Source organism: Maylandia zebra, linkage group LG20, assembly GCF_041146795.1.
Source record: "Maylandia zebra isolate NMK-2024a linkage group LG20, Mzebra_GT3a, whole genome shotgun sequence".
Taxonomy (NCBI): Eukaryota; Metazoa; Chordata; class Actinopteri; order Cichliformes; family Cichlidae; genus Maylandia; species Maylandia zebra.
This window is the reverse complement of record NC_135186.1, coordinates 8,007,103-8,026,728: the sequence shown is the minus strand read 5'-3', so window position 1 is coordinate 8,026,728 and position 19,626 is coordinate 8,007,103. Positions and strand designations below refer to the sequence as shown.

Sequence of the window (19,626 nt, the reverse complement as noted above, 5' to 3'; positions counted from 1 at the left end):
TCACTATGTTTTTCCCTCCTCCTTCTCCTCCTACCTCTCTATATTCCTACTTCCCTGGCATCCTTCACTGAAGTCTTTATTAAGAGCTCTAATGAACAACAAAAATCTTTTCCCTCAACTTCCCTCTGATGTAGACTTCAATACAGAGAAACTTGTTTGGTTCCTAACTCATTAAAATGCTTACTTTTAATAGTTTACTATCTTTTAAGGCAAAATATGACTTGCCTTAAGGCAGGAAACTGCAGTGTCAGCACAACACAACATGGCACCAAACTGTCAAGCTATCCCATTTACTGCACACTTAGTAGCCCTAGAGGAACGCTCTGCTCCTCCCTTCATAACACACCATTTGAGGACTGCTGTTAATGAAAAGCATTGTAAATATTTTGCATCCTAGTTTTCAAACCTAATAAAATCTTGTTTTAAACTAAACAAAATGTAAACCCAACTGAACTCTGAATGCAGGATTTGGATCGTGAGCCTTCAGAATCATTTGGAGCCTAAAGTCAAACTCGGGAAGCTGGAGAGAGCCATCCCTCTGTCATAGTGGAGGCAGTTTATTGAATAAAGAGCTTCTGAGCACCATGAGCCAACTCAGGCACATTTATGGAGAGGTTCTGATGAGATTTTTGGCAGCAATGCACAGTCAGAGTCCAAGTTTCTGGAAACAAGGATAAGACTCTAAAGGTGGACATCAAAACTTTATAGGGAATAACCAGCAGCTTGGAAGACGTGCACAGGTCAGGTAATCCCTGAAGAATGGAAACGTGAGAGGAATTAAAGGGAAGGTGAGGCAGGACTGGGCATGAAAGTGTCAAGACCATGAATGCTCTAAACTCTAGCTCTTTGGGTATGTTTGAACCACGCTGATGGACGTAGCCAAACTGACAACACCCATTTAAAGCCAGCCAGGCAACAGAGACGCCCCCAAGTGTCCATTTGAAGAACAAAAGTGGAAACAAAGGAGACAGAAAAAACACTGGATGTAGTCGTGCCTTTTGAAGCGCTCATTTTGACAAAAAATAAGTTTGCCATTAAATCACCATATTGCAATGAAAATTAAAATAGCCATGTTAAAACAAGCAGATATTAACAATGTTAAAAAGCTACCTGTGGGTCCTTCCCTGTCTGAATGCAGTCTTCTCTGTTGCCAGGTAATGGAGGCCAGAAGATCTATGAGAAAACGGGGACACAGAAAAATTAGTTTGATGATTAATGACCTCATAACTATCAAATACTGTAATGCAAAGAACCGCCTTACTCAGCCATACTGCCAAATGTCATTTTTTCTTGGAGCGACTTTGGTGGGATAGAACAGAAATATCAGTCATTGAGTCGTTAAATGCAAATTATCTTCCTCAAAAATTCAACTTTTGTAGCAGTTAGAAGAGAACAGCTCATCCACAAATGATGAAACAAGGCTTTCCAGTGGGCAGCCAAAGATGTTAGGCGTTAACTTTTGGCTTGTAAAGCTGAAACCCTGTGTGTGACAAGGCAAAAATGTACTTTCCACTCCAACACCAGAAGCCAGAGCCACACACTGAATCATAACTATCACAAGAAATAAATTAAAAACATCAAAAACTGAGCTATATAAAGTTTTTCTTTCAAGCCACGCAGATGATTTGGTTTGAATTTTCCCCAAGTTTTTGATATGACAGTGAAAGAAGGTCCTTTTGAGGTCCTCACAGTAAAACAAACGCATTTATAATGATCAACAGCAATGTCTTCTTAGTGACGATGCAAGGCCAAAGGCTTGTGGAAAGAAATGCTTCTGATGAATGATGTAATGCTCTGTGTGTCATTGTCCCTCTCCTCTACTTCCACAGCGCTGAACAATCTTTAGACCACAATGTAAGTCTTTTGGTTGAAATTTTCCATTCGCTTGGTCCGAAGAGCAAATCTTGCATGTACTGTACATAGGCTACACTAACATACTACACAGATGTCTGAAAGATTTCAAGACTTTCTTTTTCTGTGCCAAGACAGGAAATTAGATTTCTGGCTATAGATAAGCAGGGAGAAAAGTGTTCAGCCACCTTAAGAGTATCATTTCAACACCATCTGGAGCTATAATAAAACACAAGTTCTCACAGCATAGATTAGGAAACTCCCAGAGTCTTCCTCTCAGTCTGCAAATTGGATAATCCAATGAGGTGAATCTCAGAGAAGCATGAGGTAAAATTTGGACTTTAAACAATGGGGCTAGTTTTCACACTGCCACTGAAGAGAAAAGCCCAAGTCGGTTTGAGCTGAGCTTAAGTGGGGTGTGTAAAGTCATAGTGTTTGTGTACTACCACGAGTTTCTCTGAGACAATAAGTCTTTGTCTGATCTAACAGGAAACTGCCTTAGCGGGATGTTAGCAACCGGAGGGGAAAACAAATGGTCCCGACTTGCTTCACCATGTCTGATTGCGCTCAGCGCGTGGATGAACAGCATGTGCACATGCACTGAGTGCCACTGCGAAAGTCACTGTTATCAAAGAGCATTATGTTGATGGATGTTTATCATAATGAAAAACTAAATTGATGCACATTGTTTAGCACTGGGATCCATAAAGAAAGCCTTTTGGTCTCCTAGATGAAGGTTTAGCGCTTTGTAAACTAGCCGTCCATCCCAACTACCTCCTGGAGCTGTTCCGAAATAGTGTGCTTCATTTAGTTTAAACAAATCCAGCCAGTGTGTACACTGCAGCTGAACGTAGATGGAAACTGTTTAGTTGAGCAGAAACATGAATTCTCACCACAGCCGTGTGAGTGGTGACACGCTTCATCCAATTCTTTTCCAGCTTCCTAATCAAAAATGTATTGGAGACAAATCTTAGTATGAAATGGACACTATTGCTGATTCATTTGTCATTTACAACTCCACAAGCTGGCTTGCAATGGTAGAAATCAACTGGAAACAATGTATTCTGTGGATCAGGCTAAAGTTTGGCTTGATTATGGTCTGTTTCAACATTTTTTAATATATACACAGTCAAGAGGGTCTTAAAGTGCTCCTTAATTTTGAGACCATAAATGCCAGATGTATGCATTTTATTGTTTTATTCATCAAACACAACACGTTTTATGTGCTGTATGTAGCTTTTTTTTGCATTTATGCACAAAATAATCTGACATCTCTGCATAGCAACACAGAGCCAAGGCAAGATGTAAATGGAAACTTGATTTAAATACTAAAAGAAAACATTACGAGTCCTTTAAAACCTGCTCAGTATTTAAATCGTCTCTCTAAGAAGATTTAAATACTGATTTAAATGTCAACACAACCACCACTTTTATCAACACATCACGTTTTACGCTGTGCTCTTTTCGGGCCAAAGAGATCACTCTTTGGGTTAGATGCCATCTCCACAATCTCCAAGGAAACACACAATATACACTGTAGTGTGTAACCAAAAACTCTGCAAAGTAAACCAGTTGTCTAAACTTGCTGAAAAACAATGTTTTTGACAGCCAGCCACATTTTCAAGCCAGAAAAGCAAGAGTGAAGATTTCATATACATTTTTCAAAGACGGGATATCAAATACCAATCAAACGTGTTTATCTTTTCGCATGGAGCAAGTGGAATATTTATTCGATCACGTGAAACATTTAGATGTACTAAATCATTATTTGTTTTAGTTTTCCCTTGGTAATTATCATTACAGAAATTTTTCCACTTTCCTGATGTGATTCAAACCGTAGTGGAGCCAGTTCTGGGCTGACACATGCAACATGGACCGAGTTAATGCCATCTGATTTTTATTCGACTAAAGCCTTGAGTTTAGAATTAAATCACCCTGCATTACTGCACTGCTGGTCAGATTTATAGAGGGCACCAAACTGGGATTATATAACAGATATATACTGTAGACTTTTATGGGCAAAGATTAAGTTGAAAAGCTACAATATGCAGTACTATGAAAAAGTCTTCCTTGTAATTTCTTTAGGTAGTCTTCATGAATAGTTTCAAAGCTCTTCTTTGGATGTTTCTGCTTTTTGTTCTGTTCTTTGTCAAGATGATCCCACACTGCTTCAACACTGTTGAGGTCCGGGCTCTGGGGAGGCCCTTAACTGGTAGTGTTCCACTGTGTGTTTTTCTATCCAGGTATGCTTTTACTGCATTGGCAATGTGTTTCCCAATGGTTTTGCATGGTGGATCAAACTCTGATGCCACTTTTCTGTTTTAATATTTCCATCAATTTTGATAAGATCTCCAAAATCACTGAAATGGAGCCCCAAACCATGCCAGAGCCTTCACAGTGTTTTACAGATGGTTATAGACACTTACTGTTGTACCTCTTTCCTGACCTCCGACTGAGGATGACTTGAACGAAAACGTTCAAATTTGGATTCATCGCTCTATAAGACCTGTTGGCACTGATTTTCAATCTGCCTGTTGTGTAGTTTGGCATACCTCAGCCTTTTCTCCCAGTTTCCCTTCCTTAAGAATGACTTCTTGACAGCCACCCTTCCACTGAGACCATGTCTGATGAAGCTTAAGTAAACAGTAGATGGACCACCAGATGGGCCAGACATAGCTCCCATATTCTGTTTCAGGTCCTTGGAGGTATTTTTTTCCCTTTTTGTTAAGGGCGTGACTTTCATACCGTTCATCTGCTGTAGATCTTTTTTGGTCCTCCACTTGTCCAGGATACTTTAGATTTAAGAAAATACTGTACACTGTGCTGAAAGACGGCAAGTTTCAGCTAATAGCTCTCTTTGAATCTCGTTGTTGGAGCAGTTGACTGAGTTCTTCTCACATTTAAGTAAAATTTGTAAGATCACTATTCAGACCAAACTTTTAATTGTAACTTTTGGATTTTTTCACCATATTTGGGAAGATCTTTGCACACTCATGCATGCTGAGGGAAACATTTGGCAGGTTAAATGAGAAAGGGGTGCATATTAAACTGACTAGCTAAACTAAGAAGGATGTGATTTTACAGCATGATGTAAAATCATGTTGTAAAAAGGGATAAGCTGTGGGACATGCTGTGCTTCTGGAGTTAGGCATACTTTCTCTTAGCGATGCTCCCTCATGTGAGGACAAACTAAAGTTGAAGTTAAACAAAATTTCTTTCTTCGAGTGCTGGTTTATGGATGATTTGGCAGATGTCCTTAATCTTGTAAAAATTTCTTTTACTGAACTCACAATGGCCGGCTCCTTTAGAAACATGGTTGTTAAACCTCACACCGCTCACAGCGCACTTTGTCGGCAAACACCGTGTGTGATCACGAGCCAAGACAGAGAGCTGTGAGAGAATGCGAGAGAGGGATGGAAAATTAAGAGGTAGATACGGTGAGCGACATCTGGCTTCCTGCGTACTTAAATTCCCCATTCACCCATTCACTTCATGTCATCAGTCTCTCTGACCCATGTACACGCACCGCTGTTCTTAGCTAAGTGCTGTAGCACACCGGGGACTTTGGTTTGAAAGGGTTGTTTTTGTTCACTATGTACTAGAAACCAGTTTAATGGAACACAGAGTAAACTGGACATCCTAGTGGAAATTTAAATATTGATGCAAATTTGCAGTACATTCTTGCTCCAAAGTAACACAGTTAGATGAAATTATATCCTGTTTGAACCTAAACTCACACATTTCCCTGATGACAAATTCTTCTAATAAAAACTGTCTGAAACCTTATAGGATGCAGCTGAAAGGTATAATAACAAATCACAGCAAAACCCCATATGGATTTACTGTTCCAGAGCATAAATACTAATAAAACCTAGATTACACTCTAGTATGAAATGCATTTTTTTTCAATAATTTTTAACATATTCAGTCTTTTTGACTTAAACTAATCAGTGATTGTTCTCAACTTAATCTAGACTGTGAATTAGATACTTTCTTTTAATATAAAAAAAGATAAATTTTCAATTTTAATTATGATAAAGGCAATAGAACATCTCTTCTTTTTGTTTTGGTCAGACTCTCAGTCTGTGATAAATCTGCAGTGAGGTTCCTGGTTTATAATTTACCTTTCAATTCTCTTTGCTGTTACAGTGTTTAACAAACCTTAATGACAAACCGGTGCTGAAATTAAAAGCAAAGCAGACAGAAATACGATGTTTGATTTATGGGTAGCTGCATTTTTACAGGTGTTCCTTTACTGGAAAGGGTAGAAATGAAGTGTAGTTTAGAGGATACCTGTTTATAACACAAGAAGTGCAAAAGGTAATGTAAAAGTAAAGAAAACAGCGAAAACCCCAATAATCATATGACTCCCTATAAGCACTTTAGCAACAGTGGGAAGAAAGAACTCCCTTTTAACAGGAAGAAAACTCCAGTGGAATCAGGCTCACTGAGTTGAGGGTGATGGGAGGAAGACTTTTCAGTTTGATGCAATACCAGTAATATTAAATGAAATGTCTGTTGCCATATTTGTAGCTGATTTGTAACAGAACACTTAAACAGATGTTCTACAAGGAAGGAATTCTGATAAAATGTTAAATCCTCCATCTGTCTCTTCAAGTCATAAATCATCTTTCTACAGGGTGAAACCACTTGAAGCACAGTGTCCACAACCTAAATCAAAATAAAATGACAAATGTAGACTGTGCAGTAAAAAAAACTTTTACTGTGCATCAATCATCGAAGCAGAGCTCTGCATACTCAGAAAAAATATATAAAACACATCATTTTTACCTCTTTCGATTCACTGCTAACAGGTCCCAGCGTGAGAGAGTACAGGACGTCTTTCCCGCCCAGGAATAAACGGTCACGGTATTCATCCAGGAAGACAGCGGTAACAGAGAGGTGGCCATGGTGACCGCTGAAGATGGATGACCTGTTGGTGGACAGCAGGTCTGCAAAGAGAGCAAGGCATTAGTGACAGCAGAAAACATGGAGGAGTGCAGACTAAAAAATAGAACAAAGGCTGTAATATTTTTGGGTGCGCTATTGTCACGGCCCTGCTATTGTGCATTCTGAAAAAATGCACTTTTTGCATTATATTTGCTGTATTTTGTATGGGATTCAAAACTTTAGTGTCAATTCATTTCACTGAAATCAAATTACTTCACTGAAGTAGTTCTTGTAGTTAAAACACAGCACTAAAACAATAAGAGGAAATGTTAAATATTAACATGATGCAGTACTGCAGAAATTCATGATACTAAAAGTAAAAGTACCATGGTAACGAATATGGAGCGATTTGGCAGCAGCTTCAAAGAGGTTCTTGCAATAACTCTGCAGGCTAGGTGCAGACTGAGGTGAACTCGAGTTCAGCTAGACACAGGGTGTCTTCTCTTCACACACACATACACTGCATATTGATGCACGTATACGCCACAAAAACCAAACACAAAACCCAACTGCCTGGAAGTCTCTGACAACTTTGACATCTTCTACTCTCTCACCCAAACACGTCTTATTTTTTCCCACTTTTTCTTTGTTTCTGTTCATCTTTATCGCCCGCCACCTTACTTTCTTTCTGTCTAGGTATGAAAATGAGGAGAGAAATGTGTGTGTGTGTGTGTGTGTGTGTGTGTGTGTGTGTGTGTGTGTGTGTGTGTGTGTGTGTGTGTGTGTGTGTGTGTGTGTGTGTGTGTGAACACGTCGCTGGTATGTCAGACTCTCAGCGGAGGAGTCAGCTCGGGCTGAATCGACTTTTCGTTTGTCTCTCATCACTCATCTGTCACATCGGTTATTTCTCTCCTCATTTTCACTCAGCACAATACACACTGACTAGCATGCACAAACACAGAGAGTGAGAGGGGGAGCCCAAGTCACTCGCCACTCAGCGTGAGTACTGACTGAGTGAGGCAGGAGGGTCCTATGTACCAGTGATACCTTGTCCATCACTGGGGCCATGTACACACAATGGAGCTGTTTTTATAAGAAATCAGCATTTTTCCACATACATAAGCATGAACACTTTTCAGCAGTGCTGCAAGTATGCTTTACTTTCTCAGGTATTATTTCATCACTTATCCACCATTTATTTGTTTTAGCTCACACTCTCATAAAGGCCTTCCAAAGAGGTTTCCACTGATATTGACATTCATTTCATCCTGTGTCTTTGCTGAACAGCCAAAAGTTTGGCTGATTAATGAGAAAATTGCCAAGCAATAGCAATATAAGTTAGGGAGAGAGGAAGTTAGACAAAGTTAGAGAAAGAAAGAAATAATTGGTAAGAGAAGGAATGCAGACATTGAAGAGTTCAGCAACTGGTAAGAGTCTGAAAATAATTAGAAGGCAGACAGACAAAGAGAGCAGTACGACTGATTGATTTCTTGAAACTGGCAGGGCTGAAAAAAATATGCTGGAGAGACAGAAGGAAAGATAACCGACAGTAGCTGAAGCTCAGCAGTCTCTTCCACCCTCTGCAACTTTTACATCTGCCACACAGAGATCCTCCGCACTGTTGCTTTGCTTATTTTCACAAACCAAGCATTTCCAGGGACAGCTTCAACTCAGAGATGAAGCTGTTAGGCTTCTTAACAAGCATAACCCCAGAGCCACGTGGCTGCTGCACTTGAACTGGACTTTATAATTAAAGAATTTATGTAAGGCTTTATGTTATAAAATTCTGTATTTTCTAATCAGGGGCAGAATTAATTTATAGCCTGGCTGCTGACAACATTACTATCTCTTATAGACAGAGAATAGCATTTATCAGTCTCGTGTTTTCTCAAAAGTCCGACATGTTTTGCATCATTAAATCCAAACTCTTCTTTTTTCTTCTTTCTCAATATGAAGTGCGTGCAGTTCTGAGCCATTTGTTTTCCACAGCACAATCGGATTCATTCTGTTTCCACCTACATGCACACAAACCCACTCAGACTGAAAGCAGCCTTTCTCCCTCCCGTTGTTTCTCATAAATTACTCGATTGTATACACAAATCTTCCTCAAACCAAAGCAAAAATGCAGCGACATAAATACCAGAGCGCACATACACAGAGACACCAGCAAGCACACCCAAACAGAGAGGAAAGGTGAGCTGACAGCTTCCATCTGTAGCTTGTTATCACTCTAGCAGCTCATCACCTCAGTGTGGAAATCACGCCAGTGTCTCACCTCTCACCAACCTCTCCCCCTCTCTCTTCCCTGCTCTCTATCCAGCTTCACCTCACCTCTTCTGCGTCTCCACCACACTCAGTCTCTTCTGTCTATCCATCTTTAATGTCCTTACTTGAAGTCATTTTTGAATAATAGAGTCTTAAGTTTCATCTCTTGTTTCTTTCTGTCTTCCTGTCCCTTTTGCTACTTGATCTTTATTCCTTGTCTCTCTTCTTTTTATCCATCTTTTTGCGCAGTCTATATATACATCCACAAATTCATGACAGCATCCATAGTGAAACATCTGTCTTCAATGTGCATTATTTCCCTAAAAGCAGTCAGCCAGTGCTGCACTGACAAACAGCAGATGTGCCAAAGCAAAGCGACACGCGAATGAGCATCTGGTTTCACTGTGTCAACCCTCACGCAGTCTCACCCGCTGCAAAGATGTGTTTGCAATAATTTATTATTGATTTGTTTACATTTCACTCTTCTGCACAATCGGTCTAAGGCATGCCCTGGTGTTTGTCAAATCTATACGTCAGACGTGTGGACTTTGCAATCTCATTCACTGCTCCTGTTTTGCATACTACTCTTTGATCCAGGAGCCTGTGCAGTGAAGGAAAGAGCATGAAAAGGAGGAGAAGTGAGGTAAAATTGAGGGCACCACCACTGCCTGAATAGATTTTAATTTGGTTCTTAACTAGGAGGTATCACATGTTCTGCTGAGAAAACTTATCTGCAACTGTTTTTTCCATCATGTTAAGCAGTATGGCCTCTCCGTGTGGAGTTTGCATTACCTGCGTGGGTGTCTCTCTGATGTCCAAAGGCATGCACGTTTGGCTATCTGGGGGCTCTAAATTACATGTAGAAGTGAAAATTGTGTGTCCAGATTGGATCCTACTTCATGTCCAATACACGCTGGAGAATGGATGGATGGACTATGACTAGACCACTAATAATGCTGCCAACTTGCAGACTCCCTCAGAGCAGTGGTCGGATTTTGCGGTCAGACTGAGGTTGAAAGGCTGAAACACAAAAAGTAACTGGACCTGGACAATCAAATGAAATGAATGAAACCAAGAAGTTAAAAAAGTTGGGGAGATTAATGACACACTATTAAGCAATTTTTCTTTTAAGGTTAAAAAAAGACACTAAAATTCGGTAATTGTGGATTAGGAGTACATGCAGTATTGTGCAAAAGTCTTAAGATGTCACTTTCACATACTGCTCTTCTGCTATATTTGAACTTTTAGGTCTGGAACTTCTTCTTTTGTCCCCTTTGTTTAAGGAAACCACACTGAGATATGCCAAAAGAGCCATGAAATCTTTGGGAATCAGCTTGTTGGTGCAAAAATACTGTTTTACGCCTGTCCAACTCTGTTATCTTTGTCATGTTTCATTAATTTTAATGATGAAAAGGGAACAGAATTTGTGATAGTGATGTGGCAGGCTAGTAAAAGCAAAGGGTCTAAAGATACAATTTAAAATTTGTTCTTTGCAAACTTGTCTCTTATGTGCAGACACAACACACAACACGGAGGGTACATCCCATGGGTTGTATGCTTTAATGATTCAAAAGTAAGTGCTAAATGGCTTTACAAACCAGAAATGTTTCTCTGAAAATAGGCAAGTTAATGATGAGACTGAAAATGAGTGAGCTGTGATCTTGAGCGGTGTCTTAAGACTTCTGTGCAGCACTGTATGTTGCTGTGTGGGTCACTGATGTCTGGTGCCACAAAGTTTGCTTAAAATTTTAAAATATTGCCAAACAAGTGAATAACAATGAAAAGAAGCTTTCATGTGCAGCAAATATGCCTTTTTTCAATGAGTACCTGTACAACTTATTATCACACACACCATATTTAAAGAGTGTCTATGCAAAGTCGCAATATTTAGGAGGGATTATTAACACAAAATCTCAATGGTAAACCTAAGAGTCAGTGTTTTATTGCCAGCAACACACACTTCTGTCTGCACTGTCCGCCAGTCTGCTGCTGTCATTTTCATGGCTCCATTTAGTGATGAAGAATAAATGTAAGAAGCTGGTTTGAACTGAGAATTTTATTAATGGACTATCGGAAACAAAAGAAAAAGTGGGTTGGATAACAAAGTGAAGAAAATATAATATACAAATTGGGCACAAGCAAAGTATAGGTACAAGCTATGTTACGATATATATATATGTATATATATATATATATATATATATATATATATATATATATATATATATATATATATTAGGGGTGCAACGATATTCGTATCGATATTGAACCGTTCGATACAGTGCTTTCGGTTCGGTACGCATATGTATCGAACAATACAAAATTTGTAATTTATTTTATCAACTTTCCTTCTGACGATGCTGTCTGTGTTGAGCGCTCAGTGAATCTGCATTCGACTGCTCCGCCTAGGGTCGACAGTGCAGCCTAGGCGGAGTAGTCGAACGCAGATTCACTGAGCGCTCAACACAGACAGCATCGTCAGAAGGAGGAGCGCAGGGCAAGCTAGCGAGACAGAAGTTAAGCTCTCCTTACAACACATTTACGCCGACATCATCCTAGTGCAAAGACAAGTGGAAGCAGAAAAAAACCAAGCAAGCATGCTACTAACTTTAGCCGAGTCATTTAGACAGCTGTTTAATATGCTGCTGAGAATATAGCCCAGAAGAAGCGGATAGTATAGCTTTTATTTTGGAAAGAGCCATTTCTCTGTAATAAACTCTCTTTTCCAAAGATGAGTGATTCCTCAATCAGATACAGGGCTTGCAATATCGCTAGCCCGACATCCCGGGGCTAGCGATTTTTTCAGTCGGGGTACCAAAATCTATCTCTGCCCTGCCCGTCGGGCTATTGTAGGAAGGAAAAATATATGTCAATGCTTTTGCATTCTTTCGGAAATGTAGCTGGGTAATTATGTCATTGGCATTGGTGAGCCACTGTCAATATGTGACATATTGAAATCGCGTTTGAATTTGCGCTTGTTTTTTTGCTTTCACTTTGCAATCGCGTGAACTGTGTATAGAGAGCGACAGCACTGATCTGTGAGTGATGATAATTTGTGCACCAATTCCTCTGACATCGTCTTATTAATTGTTAGCTTACTATGCAAACATGACAAGTGAAATCTCCCGCAGCAAGCTTAAACATGTGAGAGGTTGATCGCGCAGAGAATCGCTGAGCTTATGTGAGTGCGTGTGTAAAAGCAGCAGGATATATATTTGACTACGATGACCTGGATGACTGAGAACCTTCACAGACAGATATATATTTTAGTTCTGCTGAGCCAAATAAGACAGGTCAGGGTGAAGAAGTGACAGCCAAAGAAAAGCTTACCACAAAACGGAGAAGTTATGACAAATCAGACTATAAGGCAAAAAGAAAGTGCAGCTTTATGGTTTCATGGACAAAAGAATTTCTGTGGCTGCAATATGACGAGCTAAATAACCAGGGCTGCACATAAGTGGTCCGCAGGTGCGTATTCGCTGTCAAAATAAAAAACACGCACAAGGGTTAGGGTTAAATTTAAAAACTGTACTTTTGAGTTAAAATATATATTTATAATTTTAATAAATGACAAATTAAAAAGGCACGAACATTTTTTTTGTATCGAAAGAATATCGAACCGTGACACCAAAGTATCGAACCGAACCGAACCGTGAATTTTGTGTATCGTTGCACCCCTAATATATATATATATATATATATATTAGGGGTGCAACGATATTCGTATCGATATTGAACCGTTCGATACAGTGCTTTCGGTTCGGTACGCATATGTATCGAACAATACAACATTTGTAATTTATTTTATCAATTTTCTTTCTGACGATGCTGTCTGTGTTGAGCGCTCAGTGAATCTGTGTTCGACTACTCCGCCTAGGCTGCACTGTCCAGCGCAGATCCACTGAGCGCTCAACACAGACAGCATAGTCAGAAGGAAGAGCGCAGGGCAAGCTAGCGAGGCAGAAGTTAAGCTCTCCTTGCAACAGGAAAATTGAACCTCATTCAGATCTGGCGTTTGGAATTATTTTGGTTTTCATGTGACGTATGACCCTGAAGGTAAGCGAGTCATGGACTAAAGTAAAACAGTATGTTGGATGTGCCATGCAATGCTCAATTACATTGGTGTGAACTAGTGTGTTAGCGCAGTTAGCTCGTTAACGTGTTGGCCGTCTAGCCCCATGCACGGAGTGATCGGCGGTAGCTCGTTAACGGAGATTTGCCGTGTTGTGGCGTTAAGGTCATTTCAACGAGATTAACCTGAAAGCACTAGTGGGAACACAACGAATATGACTGCACATTTACGCCGACATCATCCTAGTGCAAAGACAAAAACAACAAGCATGCTACTAACTTTAGCCGAGTCATTTAGACAGCTGTTAGCACATGATTCTCCTTATGCTGCTGAGAATATAGCCCAGAAGAAGCGGATAGTATAGCTTTTATTTTGGAAAGAGACATTTCTCTGTAATAAACTCTCTTTTCCAAAGATGAGTGATTCCTCAATCAGATACAGGGCTTGCAATATCGCTAGCCCGACGTCCCGGAGCTAGCGATTTTTTTCAGTCGGGCTACCAAAATCTATCTCTTCCCTGCCCGTCGGGCTATTGTAGGAAAAATATATGTCAATGCTTTTGCATTCTTTCAGAAATGTAGCTGGGTAATTATGTCATTGGCATCGGTGAGCCACTGTCAATATGTGACATATTGAAGTCGCGTTTGAATTTGCGCTTGTTTTTTTGCTTTCACTTTGCAATCGTGCAAACTGTGTATAGAGAGCGACAGTACTGATCTGTGAGTGATGATAATTTGTGCACCAATTCCTCTGACCTCGTCTTATTAATCGTTAGCTTACTATGCAAACATGACAAGTGAAATCTCCCGCAGCAAGCTTAAACATGTGAGAGGTTGATCGCGCAGAGAATCGCTGAGCTTATGTGAGTGCGTGTGTAAAAGCATTTCAGTTCTGCTGAGCCAAATAAGACAGGTCGGGGTGAAGAAGTGACAGCCAAAGAAAAGCTTACCACAAAACGGAGAAGTTATGACAAATCGGACTATAAGGCAAAAAGAAAGTGCAGCTTTAAGGTTTCATGGACAAAAGAATTTCTGTGGCTGCAATATGATGAGCTAAATAACCAGGGCTGCACATAAGTGGTCCGCAGGTGCGCATTCGCTGTCAAAATAAAAAACACGCACAAGGGTTAGGGTTAAATTTAAAAACTGTACTTTTGAGTTAAAATATATATTTATAATTTTAATAAATGACAAATAAAAAATGCATGAACATTTTTTTTGTATCGAAAAAATATCGAACCGTGACACCAAAGTATCGAACCGAACCGTGAATTTTGTGTATCGTTGCACCCCTAATAAATAAATATATATATATATATATATATATATATATTTTAGCAGCTGGATAGCGTAGTGGTTAGACTACACGCCTTTGGAACAGAGGATCGCAAGTTCGATTCCTGCCTGGGGGCGTCTGTATCCAGTAAGGGTCCTAAGGCTAGACCCCCTATGCTAAGCGAGCCTACCGCAGACATGAGCGAGACAGATAAATATGAAGGCATGCCGGCTCGGACGTCGCCCGGATCAACAAGGTCCGCGTCAGGTGTTGAGGAACCAGGGCACCCTGACGAAAAGTGGGCTACTGGAACAAGAAGGCATCGGTGGGCAAGGGACGAAAACAGGGCGTTGTTGGAATGCTACTACGCAAGTAACCCCGGCGGAAGGGGCTACATGAATAGGATGAGGGACCTATGGATTCTTCGATACCCAACATCCACAATGACGGCGAAACAACTAGTAGCTCAGTGTTCCAACATTCGAAAGAAGGGACTGCTCTCACAGCTAGAGATTGACGAGGTACAACACAAATGCTACGGCAAGGAGGAGTCAGGACGCCAGGTCAGGGGGGAGATATCATCACCCCCACCCGAGATTGGGTACATAGCCCCAAGTGCGATAGGAGAAGGATCGTTGAGTGCGAGAGGAACTGACCTGAAAAATAGGATCATGGCCAAGCTTGAAACCTCGATCCCCCGTAGCAGGTTACCAAGATTACGTGAAGTACCCTCAGAAGGTCTGCTAGATGATGTTAATGCAGCACTACGGGCAATACCTACAACCACGATTACCGACACTAACAAGCTGATCTACAATACGGCAGCAGTGATCAGTGAGATGCTTGGCTACAAGTTGAACAGCCACAAGGGGCAGTACCCTCCATGGAGAAGGAGGCTAGAGGGCAAGATCAAAGTAGCACGGAGGGAGGTTAGCCAACTAACGGAGTTGCAGAAAGGTGCGACAAATAAGGTGCCTAAGAAATACAGCAAGCTGTCCATACCTGAGGCCTTGGAAACTGCCAAGCAAAGACTCACAGCCTTGGCCAGCCGCTTGAGGAGGTACACCAGAGAGATTGAAGGCAGGAGAATAAACCAGCTGTTCTCCACAGAACCAGCAAAGGTGTACTCTCAGTGGCAAGGGAACAATAAGAGAACAGCACCACCAAGGCTGGAGACGGAGCAATACTGGAAGAGCATATGGGAGAAGGACGCAACCCATAACGGCAATGCTCAGTGGCTGGAGGATCTGAGGGCAGACCACAGCGACCTCCCTGAACAGGGTCCAGTAACCATCACAGTGGCAGATATCCAAGAAAGGGTCTCCAGTATGAAGAGTTGGACAGCACCAGGGCCCGACATGGTTCACGCCTACTGGCTGAAGAAGCTGACTGCACTCCACGAGCGTCTGGCAGCACAAATGAACCAACTGCTAGTTAACGAGAGACACCCGGAATGGCTAACTGAAGGCCGGACGGTCCTGATCCCCAAGGACCCCAAGAAGGGACCGGTCCCCTCCAACTACCGACCAATAACCTGCCTCAGTACTACATGGAAGCTCCTGTCAGGCATCATATCGGCTAAGATGAACAGGCACATGGGTCAATACATGAGCGGGACACAGAAAGGAATTGGCAAGAATACCAGAGGCGCAAAACACCAGCTACTGGTAGACAGAACAATCAGCCGAGACTGCAAGACCAGACTGACCAACCTGTGCACTGCCTGGATTGATTACAAGAAGGCCTATGACTCAATGCCCCACAGCTGGATACTGGAATGCCTAGAATTGTACAAGATCAATGGGACCCTAAGAACCTTCATCAGGAACTCAATGGGGATGTGGCGTACAACACTAGAGGCCAACTCCAAGCCCATAGCACAAGTAACCATCAAGTGCGGGATCTATCAGGGAGATGCTCTGTCCCCACTGCTGTTCTGCATAGGCCTGAACCCCCTCAGTGAGATCATTAACAAGACTGGCTACGGATACCGACTACGGAACGGAGCAGTTGTCAGCCACCTCCTGTACATGGATGACATCAAGCTGTATGCCAAGAGTGAACGAGACATCGATTCACTGATCCACACTACCAGGCTATACAGCAATGACATTGGAATGTCGTTCGGACTGGAGAAGTGTAGTCGGATGGTATCAAAGAGAGGGAAGGTAGTCAGAACTGAGGGGATTGAACTACCAGAAGGCAACATTGCAGACATAGAGGACAGTTACAAGTACCTGGGGATCCCGCAGGCGAATGGGAACCATGAAGAGGCCGCTAGAAAAGCTGCAACCACCAAGTACCTGCAGAGGGTCAGGCAAGTCCTGAGGAGTCAGCTGAATGGTAAGAACAAGATCCGGGCCATCAACACGTACGCCCTGCCCATGATCAGGTACCCTGCTGGGGTAATAGGCTGGCCAAAGGAGGAGATAGAAGCCACTGACATAAAGACAAGAAAGCTCCTTACCATGCATGGAGGGTTTCACCCCAAGTCCAGCACCCTGAGGCTGTACGCTAAGCGGAAGGAAGGGGGCCGGGGACTGGTGAGTGTCAGCACCACAGTCCAGGATGAGACAACGAACATCCAAGAATACATTGGGAAGATGGCCCCAACTGACCGAGTGCTCAGTGAATACCTCAGGCAGCAGAAACCCAAGAAAGAGGAGGGAGACGAGGAACCATCATGGAAGGACAGGCCCCTGCACGGTATGTACCACCGGCAGATAGAGGAGGTGGCTGATATCCAGAAATCCTACCAGTGGCTGGACAAAGCTGGACTGAAAGACAGCACAGAGGCACTAATCATGGCAGCACAAGAACAAGCTCTGAGCACAAGATCCATAGAGGCTGGGGTCTATCACACCAGGCAAGACCCCAGGTGCAGGCTGTGTAAAGATGCCCCAGAGACAATCCAGCACATAACAGCAGGGTGCAAGATGCTAGCAGGCAAGGCATACATGGAACGCCATAACCAAGTGGCCGGCATAGTGTACAGGAACATCTGTGCCGAGTATAACCTGGAAGTCCCGAGGTCAAAATGGGAGATGCCCCCAAGGGTGGTGGAGAATGACCGAGCTAAGATCCTGTGGGACTTCCAGATACAGACGGACAAAATGGTGGTGGCTAACCAACCGGACATAGTGGTGGTAGACAAACAGAAGAAGACGGCCGTAGTGATCGATGTAACAGTTCCAAATGACAGCAATATCAGGAAGAAGGAACACGAGGAGCTGGAGAAATACCAAGGGCTCAGAGAAGAGCTCGAGAGGATGTGGAGGGTGAAGGTAACGGTGGTCCCCGTGGTAATCGGAGCACTAGGTGCGGTGACTCCCAAGCTAGGCGAGTGGCTCCAGCAGATCCCGGGAACAACATCGGAGATCTCTGTCCAGAAGAGCGCAGTCCTGGGAACAGCTAAGATACTGCGCAGGACCCTCAAGCTCCCAGGCCTCTGGTAGAGGACCCGAGCTTGAAGGATAAAACCGCCCGCATGGGCGTGCTGGGTGTTTTTTTTTATATATATATATATATATATATATATATATATATATATATATGTATGCACATGCATACATGTCTGATAGTATCAGTGTTATTGTTGGCTCGGCAGGAGAAAAGAACACATCTGATGCCTATTAGACCCCCTGAGCTACAAAATACGCGCTAGTAGGGCACACATGCATGCCATAATGAACCAATAAGGTCAAACTATCCTTGTTCAAACCACATCTGTGCACATCTGAGATGACAAAACTTACTGTCAGACGCTTTCTCTAAATATTGCTCTTTGATGTTTTATTTTCACGAGCTCTGATACCAAAAAACGCACATACCCACATCCACAAACAGAGACTCATTACACTGCTGACAGACTTCCCAGGGTATCATTAGATCTTGGCTGTATATTATTGCAGAGTGCCAAATATCTCTGGAATCCGCTGCGTGCACAAAAAGTCATCTCACAATGCTTCTCCTTCTCTCACCTCACCCACTCCTCCTGGGCTTCATCCTCCTCTCAAGGATATCAGATTCCCTCTCATCCTTTACATTTTTCCTCCTCATTTTTACAAGAGCTGGAAAATTCCTCAGAATTATGGACCTCTTCCTGACCTATGTCCTCGCTTTTTTTATTTCCTTCTTGACAGCATATGCAAAGAAAAAAAAATGCACAATGTAATTCTGCTACATTTACTGTTAACTACTTACCTATTGCATTTGACGCTTCATCACAGACTTTACTTTTCTCTGGGTTGATTTGTTTACATTATGGCATGCTTGAATTAGGTATACTGTTCCACAGAGTTTCACCTTTCCTTTTTCTCTCACTTTTTCTTTCACTTTTCTATCACTTTCAGCTCAGATTGCCTCGCATTTATTGATAATCTGAACATTTCTTTCAAAAATTTGTCTCAAAAAACTTATGAAGCAACTTAAGGCAACTTTTGTTGTGATTCGGTACTATATAAATAAAACTGAACCGAGTTGAACTGCAAAATTACTCAAAGCATTCAGAAAAAAGAAGACTAAAACCAAGAGTCACTCTCTGCTGGTCATTAGAAGGAATATGTCTCTTCGTTTGCCGCACTTTTTGTAGGTCAGTGATGTCCATCTATTATATACAGTCTATAACACTTCCTAAAATATAACCCATTTATCTAAAGCCTATTAGCAAACTGACACAATAAACAGATTAAAATGGTAAACACAAGCTTCAAATCTTCATCTTCACATTGTTTGAAAGGATCCATGTTAGTCTGTTTGTGCTAACAACCAAACTAAATGTGAGTTTTACTCAGAGTAAAGAATAACTTTCAGACCTTTGCTGAAAGTTATTCTTTTTTTAGTGAGGTAATCAACCTCTTCCCATTCTACAGATTATCTGTTTTCTATAAATGAGTTATAAAAAAATGTATCCTCAAGAACAAAACTGAGCATAGCACTGAATTTCAGTTCACAAATACTGCAATCTGATATTAAGATTTTTTTTAATAACAGCTGTGATTGTAGCCTCTGTCACATTCTCACACAAAAAACACTTTTCTATACTCATGTATGTAAATTGTGTCCTGTAAGATAATTATTTGGGGGGGGGGGGGGGGGGGGGGGTTCTACTCATTTTGCTGAAACTGGAGAAGAAATCTAACTAAATATGTAATTTTTTCATGCAGCTTGCACATATCACCCATGTGCTATCTATCAATTTTGTTACGCAATTATTTTGAAAGTATTAATTTGCAGCTATTAATTCCCACATTACATTTCCCCAGGATTTATCC

At 41.7% G+C, this 19,626-nt stretch overlaps 1 protein-coding gene across 2 annotated transcripts in view; it reads right to left on the bottom strand.

The window, feature by feature from the left end:
• sema3bl (sema domain, immunoglobulin domain (Ig), short basic domain, secreted, (semaphorin) 3bl) overlaps window positions 1–19,626 on the bottom strand; it is a 70,100-nt gene that overhangs the window by 39,528 nt on the left and 10,946 nt on the right. For both annotated transcript variants that reach the window (XM_014407535.3, XM_014407534.3), the window contains exons 2-3: window positions 6,643–6,803; window positions 1,111–1,173 (exon numbers count right to left, since the gene is read on the bottom strand). In XM_014407535.3, the coding sequence (XP_014263021.3) occupies window positions 1,111–1,173; window positions 6,643–6,803 (224 nt within the window). The remainder of the gene's footprint in view (window positions 1–1,110; window positions 1,174–6,642; window positions 6,804–19,626) is intronic.